The sequence below is a fragment of the Gymnodraco acuticeps genome, unplaced genomic scaffold (genome assembly GCF_902827175.1).
Source record: "Gymnodraco acuticeps unplaced genomic scaffold, fGymAcu1.1, whole genome shotgun sequence".
In the NCBI taxonomy this organism is placed as follows: Eukaryota; Metazoa; Chordata; class Actinopteri; order Perciformes; family Bathydraconidae; genus Gymnodraco; species Gymnodraco acuticeps.
In genome coordinates, this window is record NW_022992352.1 from 36,714 (window position 1) to 60,815 (window position 24,102).

Below are 24,102 nucleotides of genomic sequence, written 5' to 3' on the forward strand. Positions count from 1 at the left end.
CTGCTCTCTCTCTCTGCTCTCACAGCTAGGAGGCCATCTTGTTTCCCAGCTTTAAACAATCACACGTTCATCAACTCAAGCGTTTCTGCGACCACAACAATCAACAACGTCATGTCAACAAATCACAGCTCTACTTACTGAACTGTTAGCCGTGAGATTCATCAGTAGCAGCCTCGTCTGAGCTTCATCAACTTCAGCGTCCATCAGACGAAGTGAAGTGAAGGCCCTTCCTATCCTGAGTGTGTGAGTGTGTGAGTGTGTGTGTGTGTGTGTGTGTCATCACCTCACTTTTTACAGTTAGCAGTCCGACTGGTTGGACTGAGTCTCAGTCTGTGCTGCGTTCACAGGATCAAATGTGTTTGTGAATATAATCGGGAAGGGATCTTTAACAGAGTTTCCTGGTACTCTAACCTGCAGTGCCTTTTATCAAAACAGGAAGTTATTACTTTTGTGTAATTTTGCAGAATAATCCAGTGTCAGATTGGACTCTTTGCAGCCTCTGTTGTGGAAAGTTCTGCTTCCTCGACACAGCTTGAATAAATAAGTTAATTAAAACAACACAAAGTGATCTCATCACTGCTCTTTGGTGATCTGGTTTTTCATTTGTAGCGTAACCGCAGCTGTCAGATAAGTGTAGTCCAGTAAAAAGTACAACATGTACCTCTGAGATGAGTACAGGTATCTCACTCTCATTTCCCTCTCGATCGCCCTTCCAACGTGTGATATCTCCACCATCTCTCCCACATTTCCGTGCCTATTGCCTCACACCAAAGTTCACTTTGTCATGCTGGGGATTGTCAACTTTCTGACTCTTACGGCCCGGACACTCCAAGCTGACACCAAATAACTCACACAGACAGACCCCTGACTGTTGCGTCTCCTCACGTCTCTGCGTCTTGGCCATGTGTCGCTCTGGAACACACCGCAAAGACTTCAGCCGACGGCCAAGAAGCATGTACGAACTGCGCATGCGTGAGTGGCAATAACTCTCCTTACCAGCAGGCGGCGGTAGTGTGTGTTCGTCATTCAAAAGAGGCAACCAGAAGACAGACTGCGTGATACACCGAGAGAAGAAGAACAGACTGTCTCGTTTGTAGGTTCTAACTGTTGGATGAGCTATCTGGCCGTGTGTGGTTTGTGAGGGCTGCGTATAAACAGTGTCCGCTGTTTATGCATATTGGATAAAAATCGTTATTGCACCCTTTAGATTTGAGACCGAAAGACATATAGAAGAACGGACCGACTGTCACTGCCCGTCCCTGAAACCCCTGTTAGTGTTTGTATGTGTTTGTTTCTACTGTGTCTCCCCCCCCCAAATGTTACTTTCACAGCTGATTCCGAGTCTGATTCTGTGTCCCCTCCAGTACATGTTACACCGACAGTGACTTGTACTAGCTGCTGGTCGCATTTAAAAAAAAAAGAAAATAAAAAAGACTTCTGATAAATCGGAACGATAAAGCACGTTATCCTTCTCTAAAATAATAACACTCTGGCAACATAAACAAATCTAACTTGCAGCTGAAAACGTTTTAAGAACAGTAGGGCATAATGTTCTAACAATGTTATCAAAAACATTTAAAAAAGGTTATTACCAAGTATGTTAAGAATGTTTTTAGAGAACGTTATCCTACCTTTCAGAAGAACATTCTGGGAACCAAAAGAAAACGTCCCGCTGAAAACATTCCTAGAACAGTGAATGGTAACATTCTCAGAATGTTTTTAGAACCAAACGTTTCTAGCTGGGATGTTTTAAAGAAGTTTTTAGATACGTGAGTCGTAAAAGAACATTTTAGCCTTGGACAAATAAATAAAGCATTACAAATTACGTCGTGGTGGACCTCATCCTTCACCAGAACACGCAACATTTGTACCCGGGAATAGTGTTCAAAACCTGAGTACATTAGTGTTAAAAGTCGGGCAAACTGTTTTAAATGGGGTGGAGAGGGTCCTGCACTCATTATATTTGTTTTAAAATAGTGTACATTTCACTGCATAAACATTTGGTGTTATGGACATATTCACGTCAGTATGGACGGATAAATTGCTATTTAGGCCAAATGTAATTCATCAAATGTACAAGAAGATAAAAACAGCAGAGTCACTGCTGTTAGCAGGGTCTGGGACTCACAGGCACATATACAGAGATCCAAGGTGATGCATCTCGCTGTCTGAACCGGAGAACAGGGCTCTGATCAGGGCTAAAGTATTGTTAGAAACTGCTGAATCTGTTTAAATGCAGGCAGCAGAGTCGTTCGAGCACCTTCGCCAGAACTGACAATTTTGAGATTGGCCTATCGTTATTTATTCTATCATCCAGGGGTAATTATTTATTAGAACCAGGGTGGGGGGTCCGAGCCATCTTCAGTCCATGTTGGGTGCATGATTTTGCAGAGTTCAGTGTTCACTTCCCCTTGCATTCCTCCAGAGTCACATTTGTCAGAGTAAAGTTTTTTGAGAACCAGGCAAAACAGGTCAAAATGAAAAAAAGTATCCGGAAATAGTGCCTCATAATGCGGGTAGAGTCCCCTGTCAACTCCCCTTACATTCCTCCAGAGGCACATTTGTAAAGTTAAAGTTCTGTGAGAACCAAGCTGGGGGGTCTTCAGGCACAAAATAAGGCTGACCCAGAGTGCATGGTGAGCGGACACTTCACCTCCGTGTTTGCAGACAGCCATTTTTTTTCTGAGTGAACCCAAAAACCGGGTTTCCGATTTCGTGCAGACGGTAGTCCGAAATGTATCGATGAATATTTTTGACGGGGAAGGGGAAATGAAGCCCCGGACACTTTTCCACTTCTCCGTTGCAACTTTCAACGGAGAAGGGGAAAAAACGTCCCGAAGCGCCAAAGGGTTGAGCTTTTCAGAGCCCCTTCTGCCTTGCATGGCCTCAGATCTACTTCATATAGTAAACAAATCTCTTCACTCAGATATTTTTCCACAGGCCCTGAAAACTGCAGTCATTAAACCGCTCTTAAAAAAGAATAATCTAGATGCTTCAGTAATGAACAATTACAGGCCCATATCAAACCTCCCATTTCTAGGTAAAATCATTGAAAAAGTAGTTTTTCAACAGTTGAGTAATTTCTGGCATTTAAATAACTGTTTCGATGTGTTCCAGTCAGGCTTTCGTCCAAACCACAGCACTGAGACTGCTCTTGTAAAGGTCTTCAATGACATCCACTTAAACACAGACAGTGGCAGAACTTCAGTGTTAGTATTATTAGATCTCAGTGCTGCGTTTGACACTGTTGACCACAGCATATTACTAGACCGACTGGAAAACTGGGTGGGACTTTCGGAAACAGTTCTAAATTGGTTTGAATCCTACTTAAAGGACAGAAACAACTTTGTTTCTATAGGTAAATACACATCTGAGTTGACAAATATGACATGTGGGGTTCCTCAAGGCTCCATCTTGGGGCCTCTTCTCTTTAACATCTACATGTTACCACTGGCTCAGATAATGAAAAACAACAAAATAAGTTACCATAGCTATGCAGATGACACACACATTTACGTAACAATTTCACCAGGAGACTATGCTCCAATTCAAACACTGAGTAAGTGCATTGAACAAATCAATGACTGGATGTGTCAGAACTTTCTCCAATTAAACAAAGATAAAACTGAGGTAATGGTTTTTGGAGCCAAGTCAGAACGTATAAAAGTTAGCGCTGAGCTTCAGTCTGCAATGTTCAAAACAACAGATAGAGCCAGAACTCTAGGTGTAGTCATGGACTCTGACCTGAGTTTCAACAGTCACATTAAAACAGTTACTAAATCAGCCTACTATCACCTAAAGAATATATCTAGGATTAAAAGACTAATGTCACAGCAGGATTTGGAAAAACTTGTCCATGCTTTTATCTTCAGTAGACTGGACTACTGCAATGGTGTCTTCACAGGTCTCACTAAAAAATCTATTAGGAAGCTGCAGCTGATTCAGAACGCCGCTGCTCGAGTCCTCACTAACACTAAGAAAGTGGATCACTCCTGTTCTGAAGTCTTTACACTGGCTTCCTGTGTGTCAAAGAATAGATTTCAAAATACTGCTGCTGGTTTATAAAGCACTGAATGGTTTAGGCCCAAAATATATTTCTGACCTGCTAAATGATGAACCATCCAGATCTCTCAGGTCTTCAGGGACTGGTCAGCTTTCTGTCCCCAGAGTCAGAACTAAACATGGAGAAGTAGCGTTCAGTTATTATGCTCCAAATATCTGGAACAAACTCCCAGAAACCTGCAGGTCCGCTGCAACTCTGACTACTTTTAAATCTAGGCTGAAGACTTTTCTTTTTGTCGCTGCTTTTAATTGAACTATTCATATCTTAGACTGCACTGTAACTTTTATCCATGTACTTTTTCTTTTAATGTTTATTTTATTAGCTTTTCTTTTTAATGACTGATTTTAAATTTCTTTTTCTTAATGTCTTTCATTTTTTGTAAAGCACTTTGAATTGCCTTGTGTTGAAAAGTGCTATATAAATAAACTTGCCTTGCCTTGCCTTCTCCCGTTGGCACTTAGTCATTTTTTCGACAATTTTTTAAAACTTCATTTTTTATTATTTTAAGATATAATTAACCATTTTCTTCACTTTTTTCTTCTTTCCACGGGTGGGGGCGCATGGCAGGCAGCCTATAAGCACCCACATTTGGCCTGGAACCTCCAGGATTTGTGGGCTAAGCCCCATAAACTGACAAAATCACCCAGAAGTGTCACTTTTCTAGCCCAAAAATATATAATACAAATACATTTAAATAGTAAAAGGTACAATTGTGCTCCGAATTACCCGGAATTTGATTTATATAGCCCCATGATAGTGATTATAAATCATTTTCATGGAAAGAAGTGTTAAAATCATGCTTAAAGCATATGCAGGACCCCGATGTGCTCCAGAGTATGTGCATTGTTTCAGGGAACCATATTAATGATATAATAAATGCATTTAAATGCAAAAATCATGATTTAAAATCATTTAAGGGGGAAAGTGGTGTAAATAGAGACAGAATGTACCCAGAGAGCAGCATGCAGCACCTGGCTTTTCAACCCAGGAAATAGTGTTTGAAACGTCGGCAAAAGTCAAAGACTGACTGCTAAAAGACGAGCAAACTGTTTCAATTCAACAGGAGAGGGTCATGCACTTCTTCCCCAGAGAACAGGGCTGCAAACCTGACTAAGTGAGAGTTAAAAGTAGATTAAACTGTTTTAATTCAACAGGAGAGGGTCATTCACTCATTATTGTTGTTTTTAGACAGTGTACATTTGACTGCATCAACATTCGGTGTTATGACCATATACATGTCAGTATGGACTGGAAACTGTCCATTTAGTCCAAATTTAACTCATCAAATGTACAAGAAGATAAAAACAGCAGAGTCACTGCTGTTAGCAAGGTCTGGGTCTCACGGGCACATATACAGAGATCCAGGTTGATGCACATCGCTTTTTAAGCCAGGAATAGTGTTCTAAACATGGGGACATTGGTGGTAAAACTCGGAGGAACTGTTTTGATTCAGGACAAAGAAAACCAGGGTGAAAACATAACATTTGTACGCAGGAATAATGTTCAAAATATGGGTACATTAGGGTTACCACTCGGGGGGAACTGTTTTAATTCAGGAGGAGAGAGTGTCATTAACTTTCACAGGGAGGAGCTGATAATTCAACACTGAATTATAGGCCACAATATAGTGCATTGGTGTGAAAATGGAGAGATTTGGACAATGTCAAATATTTACAGACATCACAGGTCCAACGAACTTGGTATATTTCCACTTTGTACCTGTTGGAACACACCCACAAAGTTTGGGGGTTGTGCGCCTTTGTTTATCATATTACAGTTTTTCTCGATTGCTAACACACTAAAATTATACATAAAGCACAATTATTTTAACTGACACTCAAAGAGCAAAACATCGGCTCAAATCTCCAAAACTCTAAACACGTTTTCAGCTTTTCACACAATTTGCAAATCAACTTGGCACTTTGTGTAAACCACTGCACACGTCTCTCCACGTAAGACACAGGAATCTGACATGAAGTCACGTGTTAGCAGGTTTAGAACACTGATATTCAAAATGCCTCACACATGGACCAATGATCAAGAAACACGTTCCACCTGACCAAACACCTGATTGCATCATTGTTGGCGCATCAATCAGGATGTTAGCACTATAAAAAGACCACAGGTGAGTACTTTCTTACAGCAACAATGGAAGCCAACATGGAAGCAAGAGCAAGAGCAAGAGCAAGAGCAAGAGGAAGAGGAAGAGGAAGAGCTGGGCTGAGAGTGAGAAGAGGAAGAATGAGAGATAGAGGTAGAGCTGGAGGGAGAGGATGTTCAGAGGGTTCAGCCTAATCTAAGCCGATGTACTGTCGCCTCTGTAATCCGGACACTTAGACTTGAAAACAGGTTAGTCACCAGTAGCTCTGCATAACTCATGATATATCAGAGCTTATATCTGTTGTGTGAAACGTATTTACTTCATTACTGTAATTGAAGTGTTGGCATGTTGCAGACTATAACTGTACAACAATCCTGCACAATGTACTGTGGTGAACTTACTTTTATGCAACACAGACACTGACCAACCAGTATACCTTTGTTGTTTATCTGAAGGACGGAGAAACAAAGAGGTGGAAGGCCAAGGATTTTCAATGAGGCGCAGGAAGCAGCAGTTACAAACTGCGTTTTGGCAAACAATGCCATCACACTTAGAGAGATCCGAAGCATAGTAGCTATGTGCTGAGATGCATCTCAGTGTTATCTTTGAATAAAATGTGATTTTTTTCAACAAGTAATTTGTATTTATTCACTTACTGTATTTCTGTATACTCAAGCAATCTTTCTCTGCAGAAACCTCTATGTACAGAGCATAGCCCATGATGAAAGTGCTTTAGAGCAGTGGGTCTCAAGTGGTGGGTCGCGACCCAAAAGTGGGTCACGGACCCGTTTCGAGTGGGTCTCGGATGTGTGAGTGAAGAAAACAAAATTGGAATATTTTTTTTTTTGGGGAAAAGTCAAACTTTTATTTTGAAGGCCCGATTTTCTAATGCTGTGCATGCAGTCGGCGTTGGACTGGAAGTACCGGAGACCAGAAACGGTTTTGAAAACGTTTGTCACATAGTGATTATCTTCTCAATAAAATATCTTTGCTGATGTTTTTTCGAGTCTTCTGGCCAATCAGAATCAAGATTGTTGCCGGAAGTCCCCACGGAGAATAACTTAGTGGTAGAACTCTTCTTTATACATCCATGGTTACAACTTCAGAAATAAATCAAAACGTAATGAAATATGACCCCCGGTCTGACGACTGACAGGTCACAGAACAATGGGAGCTATCTACCCTTACCCACAATTTAAAGTAAGTCACACAGACTCTCTCCTCTTTGCTCTTCTTTGCAAGATGTCAGAACAAGGTGAAAAACAAACAATGGCATAACATATTATTAATATGTCGCTAGTAATAGATTTATTTATTTTCTTCTCAGAGTGTACCAGAATGCATAGTTTATGTTAGTATTTCTAAAAATCTCCTGGGGGAGAATCCCCCCAGACCCCCCTGCTGGGGTTGGGTTTTCAGCATGCGTGCCTTTTTATACAGTTCAGCCTTGATTCCATCATCTCATTAAACCTTTTTTAAAAGCATACTTTAGTTCTGTGAAGGGATATAAGGGATATATGCACTGTACTTCACTTTTATTAATATTGTATGCTGAAAAGCGTTTATATTACAGCACGATTTTTTGTTGAATAGATTTGAGTGCTTCAATATGTTGGGTCGCGATGTATTGACCAAGTAAAAAGTGGGTCCCGAGGCCTGACCAGTTGAGAACCACTGCTTTAGAGTATGCTCAGCAGTGTGTAGTTGGGTGGTCAAACAATCTCGTATTATGAATGAAGTGGTTTATATTTGGTGCTAAAGTTTGCATTTGGTAAGTGTTTATGTAGTTTTGAGTGCAGTTCTTCATTTAGCAGGAGCAATGAGGAGTTTTGCACTTTGGGTGTGTGGTTTTGTGATTTGTGTTTAGTGTTCTGAGAAACTGGGCAATTAAAAAAAAATGTGTGTTAGCAATCGAGAAAAACTGTAACCTATTTTTATCATCAATAATAATAAAAAAATGTCAGACTTAAAAACATTTTTCTAAATTTCAAAATGATGTTGGAGCTCCATCTACTGGAATTTGAGTGAGTTACACTTTCACGGCGGTGATCTCTGGGGCCATAGATCTCGGCCTCCGTTACGGGTTGTATAGCTTAATTGTTGTTGATTGTGTTCACCTGGTGCCCTGTGTTGTCTCCTCCCCCCTCACCTGTGTCTTGTTGGTTGATTAGTCTGTGGGTATTTAGGCTCTGTGTTTACAGGTAGTGTGTGGGAGATCCTTGTTGCTGGTGACTGTGTTCACATGAGACAGTAAGATTGAGGCTGTGTCATGTACCACAAGGAGTAATAATTGCCCACACCGGATCCTCGACTCCACTCCTCGACTCCTCTCCTCGACTCCTATCCTCTCCTCACGTCTTAGTCCCGCCCACAGGAGATGCGAGCGGAGGATTCGAGGAGGGGAACCGAGGACAAACACCATGTAAACACCAATCTTTTGTACATTAGAAGTTTATTATGTTACAGCCAACGTTGGGCAGAGTTCAAGATCTGTACAGTGGTTTCACTTCATGGGGGTGTTACGCCCAGGTCTAGGGGAACCTAGGCGCAGCACAACATTTGCACTCTCCCCCACTCTTCCCACTTCCAAGACACGGACACCGAGTCAGAGAAAGCGTTTGGTAAACTGATTTACCAAAAAAAACAATATACAAAACAAACAGGAGTAGCAAAACCAACTAAGAAGAAAACAAACCTTACAACTCAAATCTTACCTAACCAAGAGAAAAAATAAATATACAAGCTTCTTACCTACACTAACGTAAACAGGAGAAAACGATCAGTCCAAACGGGAAAAGAAAACAAAAGGAGTTTGTACTCCGAAGACCATACATCTGTCTTGCAAAGACAGGTAACGTGATACTGGCCCGTAGCCAGAGGAGAAGGACAAAATGTTATCAAGGTGCGCTCTCAGCACCACAGAACAGAATATACAAAAGGCGCCGCGTAGGAGAAGCGGAGTCAGTGAGAGCGGCCGAGGAACTGCACGGCTGCAGTTAAATATCCTCCCGTCTCCCCAGGTGGACCAATCAGCCTGTCGAAGGCCTCCAATCAGCTACCGGGCACCACCTGTTCACTCATACGCAGCCACAGACACAGGAGGAGGAAGAAAATACCTGCACACAAACAACATAACGACCCAGGGTCGTAACGCCCCCCCAACTAAAAATCAAACATTTCCCCCTAAGAAATGTTGGATTCACAGGGACCTGGACAGAGCATCAGCCATGACATTATCAACACCCTTTTTATAGCAGATTTGGACGTTAAAATCCTGTAGCAACAGAGACCAGCGCATAAGGCGGTGGTTGCTGTTTTGCATCCGAGACAGAAACACGAGGGGATTGTGATCTGAGAATATTACAGTTGGCACAGAACTCGACCCTATGTACACCTCGAAATACTGTAACGCCAAAAGTAAGGCCAATGCCTCTTTTTCGATGGTGCTGTAATGAAGCTGGTGTTTCTTAAATTTCTTCGAAAAGTAACAGACCAGTTGATCAATGTCCCGCTCATCCTCCTGGATGCGTCCACCTCCAGTTTAAAAGGATGGGTGAAGTTTGGAGCAGCAAGTACCGGGGCACTGCAGACGACCGCCTTGGCGGCCTCAAAAGCCGACTGACATAACGATGACATTTCTTAACCCAAACGGCATAACCGTGTACTCCAAAAAACAATCCGGCGTAAGAAAAGCACTGATTTCAGCGGCACGTTTAGTGAGGGGCACCTGCCAATATCCCTTTAAGAGGTCTAACTTTGTTACATATTTAGCAGAGCCCACCTGGTCCACACAGTCATCCATCCGTGGAAGTGGGAAAGAATCTGGTTTAGTAACGGCATTTAGTTTACGGTAATCGTTACAGAACCGCGGCGTCTTATCCGGTTTAGGGACCAGGAGAGAAGGTGAACTCCACGGACTACTACTTGGAAGGGCTAAGCCGTTTTCAATTAGATACTTCACTTCCTGACGCATTAATTCTCGCTTTGCCGGGTTAACACGGTAGGCATGCTGTTTAATTGGCTTGTGTTCGCCTACCTCAATGTCATGAGCCAACACAGTCGTTTGAGTAGGAGTATCACTAAACAAACTCGGATAATTTTCAATGTGCCTGCGAACATCAGCCCGGGGCGAGTAAGACAGATGTGCTAAATGTTCATTTAGGTTGGACAATATCGCTGAATTACCGAGACGCGCACAGGACACCGAAGCGCGCCTGTCGCTCAGCCCGTCATCACTGGGGCTGTAAGGTGGCTGAGTAAAAGACACAGAGTCAACAGGTGCTACTAACGGAAATCGAGCGGCGCCACTTCTACGATCAACATACATTTTTAGCATGTTTATGTGACACACACGAGTTTTTTTCCTACGATCCGGGGTGTGGATCATATAATCCGTTCCACTGAGCTTACGGCCCACTTCATACGGGCCGGAAAACTTTGCTTGCAGGGCCGAACCAACAACGGACAACAGAACTAATACACGGTCACCGGTTTGGAATTCCCGAGAAACTGACTTTTTGTCGTACCGGGCTTTCATTTTAGACTGGGCGGTCTGGAGCGACTCACGGGCCAAATCACAGGCATGATGTAGCCTTTCTTTAAATGAACTCACAAAGTCCAAAATGATGTCCTTTTTTCTTTATTTATCAGAGAGCCAGTTCTCCCTCAACAGACGCAGTGGACCACGCACAGTGTGACCAAAAACTAAATCGGCCGGACTGAATCCTAAAGACTCCTGTAAAGTCTCTCTTATAGCGAACAACAACAACGGCAAACCCTCATCCCACTCACGATTTGTTTCGCTACAAAATTTGCGAAGCATGCTTTTTAGCGTCTGATGGAACCTTTCTAATGTGCCTTGACTCTCCGGATGGTACGCACTTGACGTACAGTGTTTAACACCTAGTTCTGCCATGACCTGAGCAAAGACTTTGGACATAAAATTCGATCCCTGGTCACTTTGGATGTACTTTGGGAGGCTAAACGTGGAGAAAAACTTAATCAACGCTTTCACAATAGAGCAAGCTTTTAACGAACGCAGCGGTACCGCCTCCGGGTAACGAGTAGCAGCGCACATCACCGTAAGAATGTACTGATTACCGGATTTTGTTTTAGGTAACGGCCCAACACAGTCAATAATAACATGCTCAAAAGGCTCTCCCATGACAGGGATCGGTCTAAGGGGGGCCTTCGGGACCACCTGGTTTGGTTTACCAGACACCTGGCAGGTATGGCAAGAACGACAGAATTTAACAACGTCTGATTTAAGTCCAGGCCAGAAAAAATAATGGAGTACCCGCTGGTACGTTTTTCGGACTCCTAAATGGCCGGAGAGGGTGTGATCATGTGCCAAACTCAGTACTTGTAAACGAAACGGCTGTGGAACTACAACTTGGTACACAGACTCCTGTGTAAAACCGGAGCTAGGTGACCAGCGGCGCATCAGAACACTATCACAAAACAGGTAAGACACCGATTTTTTTTCCGTTTCGTTTTTTTCAAAGGACAGGCAGGCCGACAATGTACTGTCCGATTTCTGTGCTTTAATCAACTGATCTTTTTCTACTGAAAGTTGAAGGGGTTTGTCATTAGGCTGAAGCTCTACAAAAACAGATATTTTCTCTTGACCCACTGCCAGTGGGCTCATTGGATCGGAGTCACTCATAAAGGAGTCCTTCAGATCCACTACGTCCCCTAATTTTTTGGACATGGCACGAGTTATGGCACACACAGGGAATTGCTGAACCGAATCCAGCGCAGTGGACTCAGACACACATGTGTCCACAGCTGGATCATTAACCACTTCGGGGGACGGAAAAACTTTCTTTCCAGCCAAATCATTACCAATAATCAGATCAACCCCGTTAATTGGTAACTGGGGACGCACAGCCACCTTAACCATATCGGAAACAAATTTGGACGTTAACTGAACTAAATTCAAGGGCGCCCGCAACACACTTAGTTTAACCCCCCAAGCCAAAATATCTGCCCCACTATACGACTGAGCTGAGAACGGCAAGACACCACCACGAATAATTGATTGTTTAGCACCTGTGTCCCTCAGAATTGTGATAGGAATTTGTTTTCCCTCACCTGTCAAAGACAAAGAACCCTGCGAAATAAACGGCCTGAACGCCTCATCAATCGCGTTATCCTCCACGTTTGATGCCACGTTCTTTACGAACCCTATAGGGAATGGCGTTCTTCTACCTACATGCTGCTCTTTTCTTTCTAGGCTAGGACAGTCGACGATGTGGTGTCCTCGCTCATGGCAGTAATAACACTCCCAATTATCAGCTGTTTTGGTGCTACCACGGGGAGGAGATCTTAGCCGTCTGTCACTTGCCACAGGCTCACGGCAAACTGGAAGATAAAAAACATTTTTATGAGTCAACACAAATTCATCTGCCAGTACTGCGGCAGCAGCAAGCGACACAACATTTTGCTCATTTAAATATGTGACAATTTTTCCCGGCAGTTGATTTTTAAAATTTTCCAAAAGCATAAGTTCACACATGTCCTCCCTGGATGTGACTTTGCTGGCTTGACACCACCTATCAAACAGGCCACCTTTTCCCCTCGCAAATTCTACATAGGTCTGGTTGACATTTTTCTTAGCATTCCTACATTTTTGTCTGTATGCCTCCGGTACCAATTCATACGCTCGAAGGACTGTGGTTTTTACTATGTCATAGTCGAGGCTCTCCTCAACAGTCAGGGCATTACAGACTTCCTGAGCCTTACCCACCAATTTGCAATGTAACAACAGAGGCCACACTCTCTTTGGCCACTGCAGCATAACAGCGATGCGTTCGAAAGCATTAAAGTATGTATACACCTCTGACTCTCTGAAAGGTGGATCTAATGCTATGTGCTTACTCACATCAAAACTGTTGTGGGGATTTGTGTGCGGTCTATGGGTAGGTGATTGACTGGATGGTAGAGCGGCTCCCCGCTCTATCTCCAGAGCTTTTACCCTTATGTGCATGGCTTCCACCTCCAACTCCTTGTGTCTCAGCTCTACCTCCCTGATGCGCAGAGTCAGCTGTAGGTCCTCTGTTGACATCCCAGCTTGGGGAGGCAGGCCTTGGAGTCGGGCGGACAAACCTGCGAGATCAACCACTTCGTGTTTTTCCTCAAATACACCCTTCCCGACAAGTTCTGCACACAAGAGGTCTTTTAACTCTTGTTTTTGTAGGCACAGACACGTCATAAAACTGTGCAATTAGCACTAAATCTGCTACTGTGCAGTCATCAAGTCTCTCAATGGAAGGGTCCGTAGTAAATAATTCCAATTGACTCTCGCATTCTGAATTCCAAAAAAGAAAACTGTCAACCAGAGACCCAGAATGTACGAGAAGAGGAAATAGCCATGTTTACCCGACACGATGAAAAGAACGGAAGATCCCGGATGAGTCCCCAATTTAAGTTACGCCCAGGTCTCGGGGAACCTAGGCGCAGCACAAAACCAAAACCAACTAAGAAGAAAACAAACCTTACAACTCAAAATCTTACCTAACCAAGAGAACAAATAAATATACAAGCTTCTTACCTACACTAACGTAAACAGGAGAAAACGATCAGTCCAAACGGGAAGAAAAAAACTAAAGGGGTTTGCACTCCGAAGACCATACATCTGTCTTGCAAAGACAGGTAACGTGACACTGGCCCGTAGCCAGAGGAGAAGGACAAAATGTTATCAAGGTGCGCTCTCAGCACCACAGAACAGAATATACAAAAGGCACCGCGTTGGGAGTAGGAGGCCGAGGAACTGCACGGCTGCAGTTAAATATCCTCCCGTCTCCCCAGGTGGACCAATCAGCCTGTCGAGGGCCTCCAATCAGCTACCGGGCACCACCTGTTCACTCATACGCAGCCACAGACACAGGAGGAGGAAGAAAATACCTGCACACAAACAACATAACGACCCAGGGTCGTAACAGGGGAGCAGACGTGTCCCCTATCCTTTTCTGTAGTTCTGTAGAGAGATTTTATTTGTATTCAGAGTCCAGTATGTGTTTCTCTACCTGGCTCAGGGTTTGAGCCCTCATTCACACAGCGGCACTGCTTATGGGCTGCACTATTTCTATTATTATAATAATAATATTTTCTACTATATTTTATTTACTTGTACTGTTGTATCTGTGTTATTGTGTTGCTCTGATGGAGGAGCCTGTGATGTTCATTGTCATAACTAAACGGTAGCTATGCACACATGACAATGAAAGCCTTTAATCTTGATCTGCGCTAACCACTGAGCCACAAACTGGTTTCTGTCTCTTTCTGAAAGCAGCAGACAGAAAAGCTTTGTACACGACTGAGTGGCCAAAACACAACACATCTTTATTTTTTATGTATTTTAATATAATGATTGGTTTTTAAATAATATTTTGTAAAGTTTTTATGTAATGTTTTATCATATTTATTTATATGTTTGTCTTTTACACTTCAAAACGAAAAAAAAACACTTTAATATTTGTTTAAAAGTCTTTCCATTTAAATGTATTTAATTTGTATTTTTATCACTATCTTGTTTTATTTACTTTAAATTGTTTTAATTTTAGTGTTTATTATTATTTTTGTATTTTTTCTTACTATTATAATTGTGATTATTTTTTTATAGTATTTCTATTTCCTTATTATTTATTTTATTCGTCATACGGTTAAACTAAATCTCTCTCGCCAAAAACAACAAAATGAAAGCTCGGAGAGCGCTCCTGTTTCAGAGAGGTTTTATTTTCTTTAAATCTTAATTTTCTGTATTTGTTTGATTTCAATCCGTATTTTTGTGTGAAGTGATGTTTGTAGCACTTTCCTGAATCACAGTGAAGATATTAAGTGCAACACTGAAACATGTAAAACTAAAATAATAAATAACTTCCCTGTCCTAAAGTTTTACCAAAATCTCTTCGCACATCTTCTAACACTTCAGGGCCGGTTCTGACCAGTTTGCTGCCCTAGGCAAGATTTTAGCTGGCAATGAAAAACCTCTACAAAAGACCAATACACTACAAAAAGAGAAACGTATTGACATGGTGGACAGCTTGTATGAAAAGGCTTCAAATATATTTAGTATTGTATGAACATATTTTAATTGGGGGGTGGATGTCACATACCCCCCGGAAAGAAATGTTGTAACATTAACATTTTAAAGTAAAATGCTTCAAGCTGGTGCACTTTGAGCGCCCAATTACTAGACAGTAGATCTAGGCTGGGGTACAACTTTAAACACCCATAACAAAGATTTGTTTACATTTTAATAATCAAATAAGTATGTGAACAAAACCAATAACAAATTAATGTAACGTATTTTTATTTTTTAGTTAACCTTTATTTAACCAGATAAAAGCATTGAGATAATCTCATTTGCAAAGCTGACCTGGCCAAGAAGGCAGCAACGTGACACAGACATATAAAATACAGAGAACATAACTAAGAAAACAAAAGAGGAAAAGCAGTCCCTACATTGAGCACATTAGGACAGTAAGAAAGGTGCACGACTTATTACTGCAAGAGCAGCTGGTGGTAAGGACTTCAGACAACTTCAATCTAAAACATGCTATTGAGACAAGTGCGGTCAGTTTGAGGTGTGATTGAAGGTCATTCCAAGACCAAGGACCAGAATGAAAAAAGACTCCTTTTCCCAGCCTCAGTCCGCACAGCAAGAACCTGGACCCGTATCCAGGCACCTGGACCCGTATCCAGGCACTGGGTCTGAGGTTGTTCATTCATATCTTATTTTACCTTAACATTTATTTATTCATGCATATTTTGTAATCTCTCCTGTTTTAAACAATGTTTTTGGTTTACTGTCCTTTAGTATATATTGGATTGTTTGATTTCTATCTGTATTTTTGTGTGAAGTGATGTTTGTAGCACTTTCCTGAATCACAGCGAAGATATTGAATCTGAAGCAAAGCATATTTTCAGAATCAGAATTCCTTTATTCGTCCCAAAAAGTGGAAATCAAAAGAAGTAAAGTGCAGATAAAGTGAAAAGAGTAGACTGTATATTCAAATATAACAAAGAAGGAAGACATTATTAATAATAAAGAATCACAATAAGTGAAAACACATAATAAGTACAACACGGTTACAATTATTTATCAGCTGTGATCCTGAACAGACTGAACTCTCTGGGCAGCAGGGAGGAAGTCTCTGGAACAGGAGGGGACTCTTCCTCCTACAGAGGAACCAGAGACACTGAGGAACCAGAGCTGAACCAGAACCCAGCATAGAGAGGTTCAGTGGATGTGGTTCTGAAGGTGTGGAGGTGGGTCAGTGTGTCAGAGGAGACTCTGTAGAAGGAGAGAGAGCCAGCAGGATGATCCAGATACACTGCTACTCTACCAGAGGAGGAGGAGGAGGAGGAGGAGGAGGAGGAGGAGGAGGAGGAGGAGGAGGAGGAAGAGATGTGTGTTTCTCTGTTATTGTGACAGACAGAGTAACGATCATCAGAGCATCTCAGACTCCAGGACTGATCATTCCATCCAAACACACAGTCATCTCCGTTTCCTCTCCTCCTGATTCCTCTGTAAGTCACTGATATATCAACCCTTCCTCTCCACTCGACCTCCCAGTAACAGCGACCAGTCAGAGCTTCTCTGCACATCAGCTGATGCCAGCCATCAAACCTCTCTGGATGATCAGGATATGGCTGCTTCTCCTCCACACATGTCACCTTCCTGTTGTCCTCAGACAGTTTGAGGTTCCTGTGAGCTGTGTTTGTGTCGAGTGAGAGTTCACAGGAATCTGAGGAGAGGAACAGCAGCAGTTATTAATCTATCAGCTGTTCATTTATTGACACTTTGATGATGAAGGTTACATTTGAAGATGGAGGCTGCTTTGTTTTCATGAATCAAATTAAACCACACTCACACTTCCTCAGACCGGGTCTCAGCCATCGGACTCCAGCAGGCTCCACCCTGAAAGAGGGGGGGGGGGGGGTCAGAGCAGCATGGAGACATGGACATTACATCACTCTCACACTCAGAGCTTTGTTATTCTCCACAGATGAACCTACATGTTCACGGTATCATTTTAGATCAGTCAAACATCTTATTAGCCGATAAATAAAGCTCATTAACTTCAATGATTATTGATCAGAGAATAAGATGTCAGAGTTGATCAGTGTTCAGTTAGTGTTCCCTCAGCATCTGCTAGCAGCAGTCAATGAGTGTTTCTCTACCTGGAACCTGAAGAGGGAAATACATGCACTTTATTTAAAAGCACCTTTCATGCAACGCACTTTGGGTTTGCTTTGAGCAGTGAAAGCTGCTTTACACATACTTTATTATTATCATGATGAATTCACAGACATCTGATAGTTCCTCGTTGTTTCTAAAAGAGGGAGGGGCCATTTAGTACTTTAGAAATAGAAGAAGCACTTCAGAATCTATTCAGATACAGGAGCCAGTGCAGATCGGGTCCATCAGGAGTGGGTGATCTCTGCTGTGTTTAGGTTGGTGGATGGATTTTGACTCTAAAGCCAAAATGATAAAAGCAGTTTTGGTCAGCAAATTAAAATGAGCATTGAAATCGAGATCAGAATCTAAAATGATAAAGATGTATTTCTTGTTGTGGTGTCTTCTCTGCAAACACAGAGCTGCTGCCTGAGTCTTATCCACTGTCTTCAGTTCCCTTCAATGTTTTTGTCTTGGCATACACACAGTGGAGGAGAGACGTGTTTGATTCCCTGCAGACTTTCTACGTTTACCCACAAAGAAATGACCAGTCTGTCATTTTAATGGTAGGTTTATACAAACAGTGAGAGAAAGAATATCAATAAGAACATCCAGAAATGTACATTATATAAAAGATAAAAATGTATTTGCATTAAACTGAGTGACATAAGTATTTGATCCCCTTGCAGAACATGTGTTAGGACTTGGTGGAGAAACCCTTGTTGGACACACAGAGGTCACACAGAGGTCACACAGAGGACACACAGAGGCCACACAGAGGTCACACAGAGGTCACACAGAGGCCACACAGAGGTCACACAGAGGCCACACAGAGGTCACACAGAGGTCACACAGAGGACACAGAGGTCACACAGAGGCCACACAGAGGTCACAGAGAGGTCACACAGAGGGCACACAGAGGTCACAGAGAGGTCACACAGAGGTCACACAGAGGTCAGACGCTTCTTGTTGGTCTCCAGGTCTGTGAACATCTCAGGAAGGATGTTGGTCCACTCCTCTCTGAAGATCCAAATCCTGCAGGTGTTGAGGCTGATGCTTGGCCTCTGGAAGCTTCAGCTCCCTCCACAGATTTTCTATGGGATTAAGGTCTGGAGACTAGCTAGGACCCTCCCTCACCTCAATGTGCTTCTTCTTTAGACACTCCTGTGTTGCCTTGGCCGTATGTTCAGGGTCCTTGTCCTGCTGTAAGACCCATTTTTTTTGGTGTCAAATTTCAGACGGGCCTTTGATGTTCTTCTTGAGCAGGGGGCCTTCAGCCGCTGCAGGGTTTGATCCATTATGGTGTAGTGTGTTTCCAATAGGTGTCTTGGTGACTGTGGTCCCAGCTGCCTTGAGATCATTAACAAGTTCCTCCGTGTAGTTCTTGGCTGATCCCTCACCTTTCTCATGATCATCAAAACCCCACGGGGTGAGATCTTGTGTGGATCAATCAATCAATCAATCAATGTTTATTTATATAGCCCAATATCACAAATGTTAATTTGTCTCAGTGGACTTCACAGTTTATACGGAATATCAGTACAAAGCCCAGACCGAGCGCCATTGATGCTCATTTCGTGTTTCTTCCAATTAGAAACACACACATTCTTCTTCTGAATAATCGCACCAACAGTTGTCTCCTTCTCACCAAGCTGCTTTCTGATGGTCTTGTAGCCGATCCCAGCCTGGTGCAGGTCTACAGTCTCACCCTGAGGTCCTTAGACAGCTCTTTGGTCTCGCCCATGGTGGAGAGGTTGGAATCTGATTGATTGATTCTGTGGACAGGTGTCTTTTATACAGCTAACAAGTTGATATCAGGAGTACTTTTTTAAAGGAAGATGAATTATTTGTCTGTGGGAGCCAGAATCCTTGTTTGTTGATCAAATACTTATTTCCCACAGTTAAATGGAAATACATTTTTATATTTTATATAATGTCAATTTCTGGATTTTCTTTTTGATATTATTACTCTCAATGTTTATATAAACCTACCATTAACATGATAGACTGTTAATGTATTGTGTGGACAAACTGAAAATATCTGCAGGGGGTCAAATACTTATTTCCTCCACTGTATATGTTTATAATACCTGAGCGTGTCCAGTCTCCAGAGAGGATCCTCCAGTCCAGCAGACAGCAGCTTCTCTCCTGAGTCTCCTGGATGATTGTAGCTCAGGTCCAGCTCTCTCAGATGGGAGGGGTTGGATCTCAGAGCTGAAGCCAGAGAAACACAGCCTTCCTCTGAGACCAGACAGCCTGACAGACTGAACACACACAAGTTCAAACAAGAGAGTAAAAAAACAATAACAAATGTTATTGAAGCAGATGCAACAAAAGGTCATGAGTTCATCCATCATTAATGTACATCTCAATTTAACTGGCTATAAGTTTAACATGTTGATGAATCCTGACCTGAGAGTCTCCAGAGTACAGTGTGGACTCTCCAGTCCAGCAGACAGCAGCTTCACTCCTGAATCCTGCATGTCGTTGTTACTCAGGTCCAGCTCTCTCAGACTAGAGGACTGGGAGCTGAGGACTGAGGACAGAGCTGCACAGCTTCTCTCTGACAGGTTACAGCCACTCAGTCTGATAAAGGAAAAGGAATGTAATATATTAAAATAATGAACTGAATATGTAAACCATGATATATGAATGTTTCTGGACTTACAGAGTCTTCCTGGAGGCTTTGACCACTGGCAGCAGCCTCAGAAGAGCCTCCTCTGAAGCAGAGTATTTCTTCAGGTCAAACACGTCCAGATCTTCTTCTGATGACAGTAAGATGAAGACCAGAGCTGACCACTGAGCAGGAGACAGATTATCTGTGGAGAGACTTCCTGAACTCAGGGACTGTTGGATCTGCTCCACTAGAGAACGATCATTCAGTTCATTCAGACAGTGGAACAGGTTGATGCTTCTCTCTGGAGACAGATCCTCATCCATCTTCTTCTTGATGTACTGGACTGTTTCCTTGTTGGTCTCTGAGCTACTTCCTGTTTCTGTCAGCAGGCCACGGAGGAGTTTCTGATTGGTCTCCAGTGAAAGACCCAGGAGGAAGCGGAGGAACAAGTCCAGGTGTCCGTTTGGACTCTGTAAGGCCTGGTCCACAGCACTCTGGTAGAGGTGTGTTAGTTTAGGTTTGGGTCTTAAGACTTTAAGCAGCCTGGTGGTTGTTGGTTCTTCTGCCAGCAGGTTGATACGAGAGTTGATATATTTCCGATGGACATGAAGAGCAGCCAGAAACTCCTGAACGCTCAGATGGACGAAGCAGAACACCTTGTCCTGGTACAGTCCTCTCTCCTCTCTAAAGACCTGTGTGAACACTCCTGAGTACACTGAGGCTGCTCTGATATCGATGCCACACTCTGTCAGGTCGGACTCATAGAAGATCAGGTTGCCTTTCTGCAGCTGCTCAAAAGCCAGTTTCCCCAGAGACTTCATCATCTTCCTGCTCTTTGGACTCCAGTGTGGATCTGTCTCAGCTCCTCCATCATACTTGACGTTCTTCACTTTGGACTGAACCACCAGGAAGTGGATGTACATCTCAGTCAGGGTCTTGGGCAGCTCTCCTCCCTCTCTGGTTTTCAACACCTCCTCCAGAACTGAAGCAGAGATCCAGCAGAAGACTGGGATGTGGCACATGATGTGGAGGCTTCGTGAGGTCTTGATGTGGGAGATGATGGTGCCGGCCTGCTCCTGATCTCTGAATCTCTTCCTGAAGTACTCCTCCTTCTGTGGGTCAGTGAACCCTCGGACCTCTGTCACCATGTCCACACACTCAGGAGGGATCTGATTGGCTGCTGCAGGTCGTGTGGTTATCCAGAGGCGAGCAGAGGGAAGCAGCTTCCCCCGGATGAGGTTTGTCAGCAGCACATCCACTGAGGTGGACTCTGTGACATCAGTCAGGATCTCAGTGTTGAGGAAGTCCAGAGGAAGTCGACACTCATCCAGACCGTCAAAGATGAACACAACCGGGAACTGATCAAACCTGCAGATTCCTGCGTCTCTGGTTTCAGGGAAGAAGTGATGAACGAGTTCCACCAAGCTGTACTTGTTCTCTCTCACCACGTTCAGCTCTCTGAAGGTGAATGGAAATATGAACAGGATGTCCTGGTTGGCTTTGCCTTCAGCCCAGTCCAGAGTGAACTTCTGTGTTAAGACTGTTTTCCCAATGCCAGCCACTCCCTTTGTCAGCACTGCTCTGATTGGTGCATCTCTTCCAGGTGAGGCTTTAAAGAGGTCTTCTTGTCTGATGGGTGTTTCTGGTCTGTCTGGTTTCCTGGATGCTGTTTCAATCTGTCTGACCTCATGTTCAGCATTGACCTCTGCAGACCCCCCCTCTGTGATGTAGAGCTCTGTGTAGATCTGGTTCAGAAGGGTTGGGTTTCCTGCTTTAGCAATACCCTCAAACACACACTGGAACCTCTTCTGCAGGTTAGACTTAAGTTTACGCTGACACACTCCAGAACGACTTCCTGAATGAACACACAACAAAGCAGATCAATTAGTCAAAGAAATCCTTAAAGAATGAGAAGCCAAATCTTTTTTTTCCCCTCTCTTGAGACTTTAGTCAACATTTATCCAGCTTGTTAAATCTCTATAGAAACCCTCTTACTGCTCTGCAGACGGTCAGCCAGCTCCTCCTGCTTCATGCTCCTCAGGAAGTGCAGTGAGATGTTCAGAAATGCCTCTCTGCTGCTCCTCCTCTGCTCTTCATCCTCACCGTCCAACACCTCCTCATCCTCCCTCTGACTCTCTAAGCATTCTGGGTAATCTGAACTCAGAGCCTTCTGGATCTTCTTCAGCTCGTTCTTCACAAAAGTGATGATGTTGTCCTCCAGCAGCTGGAACAGAATACATGAACAACACAATCAAACTAAAGTCACCAAACATCAGATCCATGTTGGACAGACTGACCATCCACTGATCTACAAAGTGCATCATGGAGTTGACTGTGAGCAGAACAGATGTAGAGTAGCTGTAGTTCATGTACAGACCATAAATGTGGAGTCCAGCTGTGTCTGATGCTGCTGGGCAGACTGACCTCTGGGAGCCTCTGAGCTCTGCTGGTCCTCTCTGTGAGGAATCATGAAGACATAACTCACATTATCTCTGATATGCTTCAGTGGTGCTGAATATGTGGATCAGGTGCATGTGTGAGCAACAGGAGAAAGGTTAGATCACTGGATTTAACTAAAACCTCAAAATAAAGTTTTATAGAAACATGAATTGGTACAAAGGTTAAAGGGCAGTGATATCACTCATCCTTGACTATCAGCAACACGAAACACTTAGAAGTGCCACGCACCAAAATGAAAGTAATCAGTGAATGTAATCTTTTTTTAAGGTTTAACAATTACATTTAATTTAATTTGATCAAGAGCTATTTAATTGTTCAATAGAGCACCAGGTGAAGAGCAAAACACCACACAGCAATTACACATTTTAGAAATGAGAATCAAACACTGCTGCAAATACAGGGAAACATTGACCTCCAACTGACGAGGAGCAATGACAAACACACAGGTCTGTATTCACTCAGAGCTGATCATAAGCTGGAGTAGACGTCCACACAGTTGAGTTTCCCTCCCTTTGGACGCAAGCTGCAGGATTACAGAACTCCAGCTTTACTTAAGAAGGAAATAAATATAACTCAGATGAGAAACACTGAAGGTAAACAAGACCTTTATTTCTTTATTTAAAGAAACCTTCATCAGATTCAGAAACAGGTTTATTGCCAAGTTGGTTCACACAGACGAGGACCTTGTCACGGTGTTTATGGTGCTTAAAGCTTTAAAACCTGATACGCCTTATAAATGCTCAAAGCTGCTTTTATTATAAAGGAACCAGAGAAGTGTCTCACCAAGAACATTCAACAGAGCCACACTTTCTTAGCTGGGTCAATGAAACCTGAAACCAGAGCAGCAGGTACCATGAATGGGTTATCAACTTTCCATCCTCACCTTTGACCAGCAGAGTGTCGTCCATCTTTGAAGTGAATAGGTTTGTCCATAGACCAGTCACTCTTCATGGACACACAGCTGTGTTCAGGTTCCTCCAGCCTCCTCCTGAAACATGAGTAACAAACAGTTAGGAATCGACCGTCACAATGGTCTAAAATACTATTCATATTATCATGTTTTTAATAAACAGGGACCATGCATATAAATACATTATCTCAAAGAAGGGATGAGTTATGCCAGATTAAGATCATTGCTATCTGCAGTCCTTAGACAGGTACGCACATAATGATCCTCAAACACTTAAAATCTCTCCTAGTCTCCATCACTCTAACACTTATACAGTCAGATCAGAGCTCAGAGCACCATATAACAACATGACAATACTTTATTATCAGATCAAGTCTGACATGCTTCTGGCATCACAGCAGCTCCATTAGCAACTTCAACGAGGACAAACATCAAGACAAGAAACAGATATTTACCAGAACAACACAGTCACTGAAGACACCATGTTCATCTGACCTGGGATTTCACTGACTACGTAATCATGATTGGGGTCAGAGATAATGTGGTTGGCCCGCCTCTAACCCCTAGATTCCACCGGGTCCGTCTGCGTCGCGTTACGTCCGCATGACGGCTGCGCTGCGGCGTCCGCAAGGATCGCGGCCATTCTAGTGAATGGGTGCTATTCCACCAGACGTGCCGGGTTACGGCCCAGAAGCGCTGGAAATAGGATTGAAGTCTATTTTTCTACGCGACGCAGCCGTAAGGTAATGTCAGGCAGGTAGGAAGTGGA

At 43.1% G+C, this 24,102-nt stretch overlaps 1 protein-coding gene across 8 annotated transcripts in view; it reads right to left on the bottom strand.

Moving 5' to 3' along the window:
• Positions 1-24,102, bottom strand: part of LOC117542141 (NACHT, LRR and PYD domains-containing protein 4E-like) — a 76,053-nt gene that overhangs the window by 12,886 nt on the left and 39,065 nt on the right. For 2 of the 8 annotated variants that reach the window (XM_034209610.1, XM_034209602.1), the window contains exon 1: positions 139-250. The exons of 2 other annotated variants lie outside the window; for them this stretch is intronic. Coding sequence is in view for 4 of the 6 variants with exons in the window: in XM_034209603.1 (XP_034065494.1) it covers positions 16,347-16,915; positions 17,042-17,088; positions 19,437-19,610; positions 19,759-19,932; positions 20,015-21,818; positions 21,959-22,187; positions 22,341-22,419; positions 23,307-23,411 (3,181 nt within the window). In the remaining 2 variants the exon portion in view is untranslated. Of the gene's footprint in view, positions 1-138; positions 251-15,653; positions 16,916-17,041; positions 17,089-19,436; positions 19,611-19,758; positions 19,933-20,014; positions 21,819-21,958; positions 22,188-22,340; positions 22,420-23,306; positions 23,412-24,102 lie in introns of those variants that run through there. 4 more of the 8 variants (XM_034209603.1, XM_034209605.1, XM_034209608.1 and 1 more) reach the window with 4 other exon arrangements.